The sequence below is a fragment of the Patagioenas fasciata genome, chromosome Z (assembly GCF_037038585.1).
Source record: "Patagioenas fasciata isolate bPatFas1 chromosome Z, bPatFas1.hap1, whole genome shotgun sequence".
NCBI lineage: Eukaryota > Metazoa > Chordata > Aves > Columbiformes > Columbidae > Patagioenas > Patagioenas fasciata.
Genome location: NC_092560.1, coordinates 61742021 through 61754747, shown reverse-complemented (window position 1 = coordinate 61754747; position 12727 = coordinate 61742021). Strand labels below are relative to the sequence as shown.

The 12727-nt window shown below is 38.4% G+C and overlaps 1 protein-coding gene across 5 annotated transcripts in view; it reads left to right on the top strand.

The window, feature by feature from the left end:
* GHR (growth hormone receptor) overlaps nucleotides 1-12727 on the top strand; it is a 127007-nt gene that overhangs the window by 102733 nt on the left and 11547 nt on the right. For all 5 annotated transcript variants that reach the window (XM_065860704.2, XM_065860706.2, XM_065860703.2 and 2 more), the window contains 3 exons: nucleotides 7609-7738; nucleotides 10220-10380; nucleotides 11420-11598. In XM_065860704.2, the coding sequence (XP_065716776.1) occupies nucleotides 7609-7738; nucleotides 10220-10380; nucleotides 11420-11598 (470 nt within the window). The remainder of the gene's footprint in view (nucleotides 1-7608; nucleotides 7739-10219; nucleotides 10381-11419; nucleotides 11599-12727) is intronic.

Genomic DNA, 12727 nt, shown 5'->3' with positions numbered 1-12727 from the left:
CTCATCCCTGTACTGTCTCATGGGCAGTAGTACTGAGTAATGAGTACTGAGTAATGCTGCATGATTGTTTTTCCCCCAGTCCTGAGCTTTATTTACTTAATTTTTTGTGTGTACCCTTATGGACACCATATAAATGGACCAGGTCAATTTCTGTTCTGTGGACGCTCAGTAGCACAGAGAGTGTGGGAAACCAGCACAACCATTGAGCTTTGATGCTGTGGAAAATCTCTGTTTCTGCAAGGTTTTTGTTATTTAATTACATCAATCTCATTTGGAGAAAAAAACAAAAGAAAAGAAAAATTTGTTCTGAAAGAGAACAACCTGAAAGAGAAGAGCCATTGCCTTTTCATTTAGTGTTACCAAGCTCAGGATTGTTTGTTTGTTCATTTATTGCACTGCAAACTTCCTAAAAAGTCCTTCTGGCATTCCCTAAAACACTGTGCGCACTCCTCATCTGTTACGTGAAGATGCCTACATATTATTGCTCAAAGTAGCTGTCACCAAGTTAGTTTCAATGCAGAGTTGAAGACTAACTGCTCTTTCATGTTCCTTAGCAAAACACTCTTATTTATCAAGAACTATTACAATATTCAGACTTACTCCATGGGCAAAATACTATCTTTTGCAGCATTCCCCTTCAGTTTTCACTGCAACATAGCATCTTAGAGTTGTTAAACTTTGCTTTGTTTCTGTTGAGTACTTCATGCAAAAGGATCTTATTTATTACTGATTTATTACTTTCCAAAAAAGTTGCTCCAGACCTTTACTGTTGGCCCTTCATGGGCAGATTGTAGCTAAACCAAATGCTGAGTCAGATTCACAAGCAGCCTGGTTGGGAAGGGACATTGTTGTTTTCTCTGTTTACTGCATCCCACTCTCCATATATGTGATGTCTGACCATTTATTTCTACTTGAGTGTACCTATTTAAAATATCATCCACTGACAGCAAATGTTCTTAATTTTGCTGGGCAATGTGAACAAATCAGAATTTCCTGGTACCAGAGAAATCGAACTGCCCTTATTAAAGTAAATTGTCCAGTATTTGTTGAGCTGGGTGGATTCAGAATCAGAACCTAATTGATACAGCATTCACTTTCAATATAGAAATTTGAGCTACGGTAAATAGCACTCCAGGTCTTCATAACTGTTTCTAATTTTACATGTAGTTAGTTCCTGTGTTTATGTTTCCATTTCCGTCTTTCTCTATTATGTTCTAGCAATGACACATTGTGTATGCTTTGCAAGTGGATTATATGAAGATACATACTGTTGCGTAAGGCGTCTTTTATCTTTGATTTGCATATTGGAACATATTATTCTTCTGAAAGTTTAAGTTTGCTCTAGGTTTTCTAGGTATCATAAGCTCTGATAACTTATAATTCTACATAAACCTTCTAAAATTACCACAACCAGAAATACATCCTCTTGTTCAGCAAAAATATATCCTTTTTTTTTTCATTTTCCATTTAGTTACCCTGATTGGTTTGAATCATTCATATCCTTATTATTTCACCTGCCGAAGTCCCATACTAGTAATAGATGTTTCTAGACAAGTTGTGTACTGCTCTGTCCTTGTTCTAGCAAAAGTACTAGAGCTCTGGTGACAGCAAGACTTCCCCAAGATGATGATGACCTGTTTTGTTACACCCCAGTTATAAGCTTAAGTTCCTTACTCTTCCACACTCAAGGCTAGCTCCTCCCTTTAAAGTTAAATTTTATTAGGGAAACTCTTAAGAAAAAATAAAAGACAAAATCTCTAAAGGACTTAGCCTGCTGACACCTCTAGATTTTAGGATTCTTTTTTGTTTTAAATTCCATGTCTTTTTAACTTCCAGTAAGCTGCGGTCACAGTACTGTGTTCTGGTTTTAAAGATTAAAGAATATATAGTATATATACTAGATGGAAAACTGCAGGCTGGTGACCCACAAACAAGTGTAAGCAGAAGAGATGGTGCATCTGCATTCCTGATTATTTCCATAAACCAAACTATTATTTTAGCTACTGTTTTGGCACAGTTTCTTCTGGCTGAGCCAGAGTTTAGACCATGGCTAATCTGTGGTCATAACATAATGAGAGCAAAATGTGAAGAGATTTTACTCTTTGGCAGCTGAACGTTTATCTTCAGCTAAAGCCAGGGGCAGGACTATGAATTTTTCTACCAAACTTACTTGGTAGTAACAGCGGAAGCCACAGGTTTACCAATTTTTTTCCATGTTTTCTACTGTTGAATCTGTGTATTCAGCCAAGCCATTATCTCGAATTAAGCAAGTGGTTTTATTCATGACAATTTGACTGGAACTTATTGGATCAGGGAGGAAAAGAGCAAGTGTGTATCCATGTTTTGCTTTGCTTTCCTAGTCGATTTAAAATCTCCGTTTGACAGCTTTTACTTTCAGTACCCTGCTGCCTTTATGCCTAAATGTTTTCAGCTGAGCTATTGTGTTAATTTATCACATTCTGGTACAGTTTGTTCAGGAGATGGAGCTCACACAGGGTCCTGTACAATGTTGATAATTCACTTGTGTGGGAAACAGAAATTCAGGAGATCTACCCCCACAGTGCCAAGCCTTATACATGTCAATATGACAAAGTTTCCTCCAGTCAGTCACAAAAGCCTGTGTTTTTGAAGGCTGGAAACTTGATACAGAAACTGGAAACAATCAATCAGAAGATATTTTTCTTACAAATTGAACTGTTCGATTTATTTATTTATTTATTTGTTTGTTTGTTTAACTATTCATTTAATTATTTCATTATTTATTTAAATGGTAAACCAAGAGTGTATGAATCCTAAACAAAACTGCTCCCTGCTCAAAACTGCCTGTCCCTGTTGGAGGAACACCTGTGAGACAAAGAATTAAAAGTCCTGTCATGAGGAAGTGGAAAAGCAAGTGAGTCTTTAGGCATATGTTCCTCTAAAATCAGGGTGTAAGAGACCAAGTCTTAATCTGTATTCTGTGCATTGCTAATACTCTCTCTTTCAACTGGTGCTGCTTCTGGAAGTATTATGATCCATTTTTCTAGAAGAGTTCACACATCTTACAGTCCTTAGTTTAGCTTGTATGTAAAGCTAGAGAATTCAGCAGAATTCATTATGAACACAGTGTAGAGCCTATGTCTAAGATCATGGTGTACCTCTCAAAATGTAAATTAAGTTTGATTCCATGCAGTTCATTTCATCATGTTAAGAAGTGAGCATGACTTTATTTACCCCTGGAGATGAGGACATTGGGTTTAAATATTGTATGTTCTAGCTATAAATACTGTGCAGGCATCAACAGAAGTATTCTAATTTAGGAGGGTTTTCCAGTATGTCATTTTCTAAAATTCTTAACCTGTTTCAACAAAAATACCTATATTTGTTCTTGATGCATGTAGCTGAGGATAGAAACAGGAAAAGCCAGAACAGGTACTTCCTGGCACACTGCTTATAGAAGAAGGGAGAGACTCGCGTCTTGTTGATTGTAGGTATTATGCAGTTGAGGCAATTTTACTCATGTAAAGGGCACAAAATTCAGTTTCTTTTTCTTAGTTTTGTTTTTAAACAACTATTTGATTTTCAGATAAATAGAAAAGAAGGTGCAAGTTTGAAAGCTGGAAGATTGATAACATTTAAAAAGTTATAAGTGTAATACTGTTCTTGAATCTTTTCTTCTGTTTTATATTGGATCTGTGTTATGAGTTTGCAATTTCATTATCATGTGCTGTTTTTAAGAAAAAATTTCTACCATGTGAAAATTAATTGATCAATGATGTAAAAATGTGTAAAAGCTCAAATCAGAGTCAGTCAAAAGCCTTTTGGGATTTAGGCCAAAATTTTCAAATATTGAATACCATACCAAACTAAATCAGGCACAATAGTCAAAATATTTTGTTTCAATATTTTCTGGAAAAAAAAAAAAAAGCACGATTTTTTTCCATTTGCTGTAATACTTTTTTCAATTTTTTTTTTTTCCATTTTAGAAAGAAATCTAGTTAAAGTTCAGTGAAATTGAATGTACTGGCTAAGAGAGGGAAAAACAGTTCTGTTTATATCTTTCTAATCAAATGTCAGTTATTTTAGGTTGGCAAGAAGAATTCTAAATGCTAAAGGGAGAGGGAGGTGTTAGCCACCCAGTTTACGAAACCTCTTATTTACATACAGATGTTCAGGCCTTGTTCAACGTCCAAAGAGTGAAATGAAGCAATTATATGGGATGAGTGAAACAGAAATTCATAATATTTATGTACTAGTTACTGCCTGTTGTGGATGTTTGGCAGTGTTTAATATAAAGTACACAATTTGAGCCATTAAGCCCAAAAAAGACAAATTGCTCTGGCATTGAGTGGTTTTGTCTGCCTGAGCCATAAATAAAGGAGTCAAGATGCAAGAAGGCTACAAAATCCTTATGCATAGAACGCATCTGGTGCATGTGGACAGCCGTACCTTAATACTTTTTCTGGCCTGGAGTGTAAATATCATAGAATCATAAAACTGTTTAGGTTGGAAGGGGCCTTTAAAGGTCATCTAGTGCAACTCCCCTGCAATGAGGAGGGACATCTTAGAACCACAGAGTATTTTGATTCGAAGAGACCATCAAGATCATCCAGTCCAACCATAACCTAACTCTAGCACTAAACCATGTGCCTAAGAACCTCGTCTAAATGCCTTTTAAACACCTCCAGGGATGGTGACTCCACCACTTCCCTGGGCAGCCTGTTCCAATGCCTGACAAGCCTTTCTGTGAAGAATTTTTTCCTGAAATCCAATCTAAACCTCCCCTGGCACAACTTGAGGCCATTTCCTCTTGTCCTATCACTTGCTACTTGGGAGAAGAGACCAACATCTTCCATGCTACAGCCTCCTTTCAGGTAGTTGTAGACAGCGATAAGGTCTCCCCTCAGCCTCCTTTTCTCCAGGCTGAACAGCCCCAGTTCCCTCAGCTGCTCCTCATCACACTGGTGCTCCAGACCCCTCAGCAGTTTTGTCACCCTCCTCTGCACTCTCTGTAGTACCTCAGTGTCCTTCTTATGATGAGGGGCCCAAAACTGAACCCAGGATTTGAGGTGCAGCCTCACCAGTGCAGAGTACACTGGCACCATCACTTCTCTAGTCCTACTGGCCATACTGTTCCTGATACAAGCCAGGATGCTGTTGGCCTTTTTGGCCACCTGGGCACACTGCTGGCTCATTTTCAGCCACTGTCAATCAACATCTCCAGATCCCTCCCTGCCAGGCAGCTTTCCAGCGACTCTTCCCTGAGCCTGCAGCGCTGCCTAGGGTTCTTGTGACTCAAGTGCAGAACCCATCACTTGGCCTTGTTAAACATCATACAATTGGCCTCAGCCAATCATCCAACCAGTCCAGATCCCTCTGTATGGCCTTCCTAACCTCCAGCAGATCAACACTCCCACCCAACTTGGTGTCATCTGCAGACTTACTAAGGGTGCATTCAATCCCCTCATCCAGATCATAAAGAGGTTAAATAGAGCTGGCCCCAATACTGAGCCCTGGGGAACACCACTCGTGACTGGCCACCAACTGGGTTTCACTCCATTCACCACAACTCTTTTGGCCTGGCCCTCCAGCCAGTTCTTTATCCATCACAGAGCACACCCATCCAGGCCATGAGCTGCCAGCTTCTCCAGGAGAATGCTGTGGGATATGGTGTCAAAGGCCTTACTGAAGCCTAAGTACTGAACATCCACAGCCTTTCCTTCATCCACTAAGCAGGTCACCTTGTCATAGAAGGAGATCAGGTTGGTCAAGCAGGACCTGCTTTTCATAAACCTGTGTTGACTGGGCCTGATCACTTGGTTGTCTTATATGTGCCATGTGAAGTCACTTCGGGTGATCTGCTCCACGACTTTTTCTGGCACTCAGGTCAGACTGTAATTCCTTGGATCCTCCTTCCAGCCCAGATCTTCAACTGTATCTGGTTGCTCAGAATCCTGTCCAACCTGACTTTGAATGTCTCCAGGGATGGGGCATCTACCACCTCTCAGGGCAACCTGAGCCACTGTTTTACCATCCTCACGGTAAAAAATTTCTTCCTTATATCTAGTCTGAAATTCTGATATTCACAGTTTTGATAGTGAGAACATATTTGCAAAGAACTTTGCAGGCAGTAGTCCAGTCGCATCATGTCACTCCCTGGCCATGGATCATTTAACCAGTCATAAACACCTGACCAGTATCTACATTTTAAGTGCCCTGTGGAGAAATTTTCTTAAATAAATGATCATATTTCCCAGATAGTCAGTGAAGAGAGGTAGACACTTCCATGTGCATGTGATCTCTGTCTGAAAAGCTTTCCAGGCCAAATAGGAAATGTTGGCATTAGACCCTTAAAAATCAGGAAAAAGTTAAGTACTGACTTTGAAAGCAGTGAGTCATACCTGCAACTTTTGTTTTTATTTTTCTCACAAGCGTTGATGAGGCTGACTAATTGTAGCAGTCATTTCATGGCCCTACGTCATTTCTGTTTTGACAAAGAACAGAAATTATAAACATGGAGCGGGTGACAGAACAGGCACATGCTTAGAGCTGTGTTTATCTGTCTCAGAGCAAGGTTATATCTACATAATGTCGTATACACAAACCTGAACTCAGTTCAAGGTAGATGCTCTAATGAGTAGACACATTGCAAAACTGCTCAGCTGGGTAAATACTAAGCTATGGTTAGTGTAATACCAATCTCTGTATTACCACACTTTCTCTCAAGTAAGTGCAGGGCTAATTCAGGTATATCTGTACTGAACTAATCAAACATGGTATGACCAGCGGTCAGAAGACGGGATTGTCCCACTGGATTCAGCATTGGTACGAACTCACCTTGAGCACTGTGAGCAGCCTGGGGCCCCACAACTGAAGAAGGATGTGAAGGTCCTTGAATGCATACGGAGGAGAGCAACAAAGCTGGTGAAGAGGTTGAAGGAATGTCCTATAAGGAGCAGCTGAGGCCTTTGGGCTTCTCTAGTTTGGAGAAAAGGAGGCTGAGGGGCAACCTCATTGCTGCCTACAGCTTCCTGAGGAGGGCAGGAGGAGAGGGGGATGCTGATCTCACTTTCCTGATGTCCAGTGACAGGACGCATGGGGGTGATTTACAACGGCACTGAGGGAGGCTTAGATTGGATGTCAGGCAGCTTTCCTTTACTGAGAGGGTGGTCAGACACTGGAAGATGCTTCCTGGGAAGGTGGTCGAGACCCCAAACCTGTCAGTGTTTAAAAGACATTTGGACAATGCCCTTAAGAACATGGTTTAACCTTTGGTCAGCCCTGAATTGGTCAGGCAGTTGGACTAAATGGTTGTTACAGGTCCCTTCCAGCTGAAATAGTCTGTTATTTTCAGCTACAGATGCAGGGTTGGCAGATCCCCATTTCGTGTGTCAGGCTGTGGTACAAGCATTTCTACACTGCATCTTTTGAATTGGCTTCCTACAAGTATAGTCATCTACATATATGCACATAAAAGCAATTAAAATCTTGCCTCTTTGTACATAAAGAGTTGGAAGAAAAGTTAGTTATTTGTTTAAAATTATGAGTTTCATTTCAACAGTGTATTAGTCTGGCTTCTGGATTTGTTTAACGTGTCTCCTTCTATCCCCTGCCATTTTTTCCTGACAGATGTTTTGCGATTGCCACAAATCAGCAAGTGCAGATCACCTGAACTGGAGACATTTTCATGTTATTGGACTGACGGAAATTTTTATAACCTCAGTGCTCCAGGAACAATACAACTATTGTACATGAAAAGGTAATAATATGGGAAGAACAAAAGAAAGAGTAAAAAAAAGAGAAGTCCTATATTTTGCTATGCCTCTTAGCTCATTGCTGTTAATTTTTTACTATGATATGAGCCATACTGTTTTAAAAGGCATAAAACTGTGTTTTAAGTGCATTTTGTTTAAATGTCAAAAATTGTTCATAATTATTAAGCAATTTGCAGTGACTAGTGTTACTTGGCAGATAATTAAGAACACATTCTTATTAAATATAGATCCAGGTTGCAGAATCCAGATCTGAACACTTGTCTTGGGAAAGGAGTTTTTAATAGGGAACTTCAGTTTATTCCATATCAACCTAACTTGCAACCATCAAATTTGTTATATCTGTGCACAGATGTGGAGTTTGGATACAAGCCCCTTAAAGATTTTTATTAAAGCTTTTTGAAGTTCCCATTGATCACTTGCTAGATTGAAGTCTGAACATGCAGGTCCAGGTGAAAAGGCTGCTCTGAGACTGAGGATTATGTTTCATTGAGACCTGTTCAAATCTGATTCACATTCCACTTAAGCTTTTGTAATTTTCAGGCTGTTACAATGATTAGCCTGAAAGAGGTCGTAGACATTACCAGTAATGGCTATTAAGGAAAACAAGCCTTTTGTTCACAGGAATAGGAGGATGTGAGTTTCTGTTCATCTAATGTACTGTGTTTCAACCTTTGCAATCTACAGACACTTTCTACTGGTGATGATACATTTAACTCAGTAAACTTAAGCCTAATGGCAAGGCTGGGTTTTGTACTTACTCTTCTGACACCTCTCAGAAATATAGAGATCCAAGCTAAAACCACCAGTTAAATGTCAAAGTTCAGCTGACATTTGTCAGTGGCATGGACTATGAGGGTAAAAACTTTAAAACGTAATTAAACTCTACAATAAAGCGGTACCACATACAATGAGCAGAACACATATTTCATCGTTGTCCTATAAATTAGAATACTGCAATAAAAGACGTGAGTTGAAAATCCACATTAGAAATATTTCTGTTTCAATGTGCATGGTATATTTAAGACTCAGGACTGCACTTTATTGCTAACCCAGTCTCCTACTTAGCATAAGCCATAGTATCTAACCATGTCCAGCTTTATCACGTTCTGACTCTGTCAGAGCTACAACATTCCCTTTAGAAAAGTGTCTGGTCTCATCAGCTGAGCACATGAGCTGTGCTTAGTGGCAGAAATGCTTCTTCCTCAATTTATGTAGCATCTGCTTTTTCACTTCTTAAGCACCCACTCTGCTATTGAAGACTGTACTTGGCATAATTGATTTAGCGCAATCCTCCTTCTGTGCAGCTTCAATGGCTCTTAGTAAGAAAAGGCATTTATGGTACATTTTTAACAAACTATGACTTTTGAAAAGATCCCTGTTCAGTCATGTTTGGGCTGAGAGACAGTATCAAGATAGAGAACAGCAACAGCAGGTCTGTTCACTATGAGATTTTTTTTTCTAAAGTGACTTCCAAAATGCTGAATAAATGTCTGTCAGTTTTCCTGTAGACTATTTCTAACAATTTGGTTGTTCCCATTTTGCTTTAATGGAAGACTCTTTTGGTTTTGAATCTGATGAGTGGTTTCAGCTTGGCAATATGAAAGTGACTCCACACCAGTAGCGGTGTTTCTCAATCTGAAAATTCACATCACTCTTTATAACTCTGCTGGTTTGTCTTTTAAGGGATTAAATGAATGTGATATTTCTTGCTGCAATTCTTTTATTTAAAAAGAGCATTTACAAATTTTTGAACAAAGTCAGAATGGAAAAAACAAAGAGGTTTCTTGCTAGTAGTTCCAAGCCTGTGTTTTAGAAGTTCTGTATGCCAAGGAATTTAGCCCTTCTTCCCTCATAGTGCTGTGTTTCTGTTCCCTTTGCTCGCATCCTGCAGTCCTGGGTTGGTTTGTGCCAGGTCTCCTGCAGCACCCACCCTTGGTCACTGCCCCATGCGAGCGACCAGTGCTGCGGTGCCTGCATCCCAGTTCAGCTTCCCACGGCAACACACTCCCCAGTCCTTGGCTTCGCGAGTGGTGTGGTAGCAATCACCGTGAGGACTGGCTTTCACTGTTTCACACCTCACTATGTAGATGGGCATCTGACTGCAATTTAACTTTGCCTGAACAACAGTTGCTTAAATCCATCTCAAATTTAGCTAGGCTTGTGCTTGCAGGTAGTCATTAGCACCTACCAGCACAGCAAGATGTGTTCTCTGACTGTTCTTTTGGAAGCAACATCCAATGCACAGAAATGCCACTAAGAGTATATGAGAACCTAAACTCATTTATGCAGGTTGCTTGGATAGTGGTTTGGTTTCATTGTAAATCACAATAAATATTGACATGTTTTTCTCACTTCCACAGAAGTTACGACTTATCAACACTGTGTCTTGTAACGTCTATAATTTGTACTTTGTAAGATCTATAAATATCTCTCTCATGTATGTTTCATTTTTGTTGTCATTCTAGGAATGATGAAGACTGGAAAGAATGTCCTGATTATATCACTGCAGGAGAAAATAGCTGTTATTTCAACACGTCCTACACCTCTATTTGGATACCATATTGTGTTAAGCTTGCCAATAAAGATGAAGTATTTGATGAAAAATGTTTCAGCGTTGATGAAATAGGTATGTTTCCATTATGCGTTTTACCTCTATATTTTTATATCACACAAGGCGTGATGCTATAAGCTTTCATATTACTCACACTGTACTTAAATCTTCCCTCTCAGAAAGGTTATTTTCTAAAAAATGTGATATATGTATAGGAAGAGATTTGGTTTTGTTTCATATGTAAAGTGATCCACACAAAAAAATATTACCCAGATTGTAAGAAAACTAAAAGGATAAAAGCAAATACATGTTTTCTCTTTCTGAATGCCAGTGGTATTCAGAAATATGTGTGCACATGACCTTGCTTTTGCGATCACTCTGAGCCCTTTCTAATGGATGCTACACACCCTTGTTCATTTTAAGCAAGGATGGCATTAAAATCTTGGTTCTTCAAAGTTCTGGAACCAAACAGTTTTCTGTTCCTGAATCAACCTGAATCTACAGAATCGGGTTATTTAGCGTTTCTAAGCTAGAACTTATATTTATTGCAATATGAATTGTGATTGTCTGGGACCTTACAGATGTTATTGCTTATTCAGAGCAGTGGTTTATGTATATATAATTAATTTATTCCTGCAAGTGTCTAGAATACCCACTGCTGTCCTTTCTTCAGCTGAGCAGAATTAGATTCATTTTTCAAGATACCATAGTTTTTCAATGTACATCTATATTAGTTACTAATAATATTTGATTTATCTTTCTGTGTTATTCCAATTATTGCTTTTATTTCTAGCGAGAACTCTAAATTTTGACGGGGAATTGTTTATGTCTCAATGTTTTACAAGCTGTTCTTGGGAAATGCAGTGTAATACATTTTTAGTCTTCTTTATTAATCACTCAAGTGAGAGTTATGCAGAGTATGTGTACCACCAATGACAGGGTGCCTTCTTGTTACCAAACTTGTAGTAACTTTGTCATTGACTCATAGGTTTAGATTTTAATCTGCAAATATGTGGTTAATATGCTTTTTTAATCCTGAAATCATTTAGCAGTAAGAATGATCATTTCACATTGAAAACTGCCTGTTTTATTCCAAATACTCTTGTTTAAACAGTACTACCTGACCCCCCTGTCCATCTTAACTGGACTCTGCTAAATACTAGTCAAACTGGGATCCATGGGGATATTCAAGTAAAATGGGATCCGCCACCAACAGCAGATGTTCAGAAGGGATGGATTACTCTGGAGTATGAATTGCAGTACAAAGAAGTTAATGAGACAAAATGGAAGGAGGTATGAAGCAAATATTTATTATATAATAGTCATAGTACAGTGCAGGCTTGTTCTGTCCCTAACACATTTTGCACTATGAAAAGCAACAGGTTTGTAATTGCTAATTAGATGATACCTTAAGTCTTAAACAATATACCCATATTCTTCTGAAGTTTTCTGGCAAATGTTGTAACTTTGTGTGTCAAGATAGTTGGCACACAGGATAATAATAAGAAACCCCGAAGTCCCTTTGTTAGATTAGAAAGTATAGCAATAGTCAGATATATATAACTTTTTTCAAGGATAAAATATGTATCTATTGTTTTCCTAAACCTCAGCTATTTGAAACACTCTATGGTATTTTTAGTAGTTGGAACCAGGATATTTTGCTTGGAAAATGTCACCATGTCAGTCTAGAATCTTCAGGGTACCTGTAAAGTTTTAATATTTATAATTTCAGTAAATTGAAAAAAAAAAAAAGCTTTGTGTTATAATTTAAAATTTGATACAATAAGCAAATAATAATTATGCAACACAGATAAGATACACAGATTTCCTACCAGACAGCAATGCGAAATTTGTGACTATATCGGTAGTTCATGAAAATATAAAATATGTATTATATGCCACAAATCTTAAGTTTTCCCTTCGAAAATCACTTCTCATGTAGTTAGTTTTCCTGTTACAGGGAAGAAATTGTACCCAGCTTACCTGAATGCACAGGCTAAGTGCCAGTGTGTCATGGCATATTTGCATATTGAGAACTCTTTCTGAAGACCAGTTGAATGCAATCATTTCAGAGCAGAATCCTTCCTTTGATTTCAAATTCTATGCCCGCCCTTCCAAGTGGTAAGAATTTCCTTCACAGGCAGTTCATGGCTGCAGAGATGTAGTAATTTCAAATTGGGTCCATCTTTTTGAAACACCATGTATTTTAAAGCCTACGAAATTATTTAAATTTAGGCAGTAAATCAATACTGCTTGAGAACTGGAAAATCTGCAGAGTTTTTATGGGATTTCCAAAAGCAGATGACAATACAGATACCTCTTTAAAAATGTACATTTTAAAAATTTTTTTAGAAGCCTCTAGGCGTCAGTCCTATAAATACCATAATAAACCTTTGTTCTTGCTCCAGTACCATCAATAATT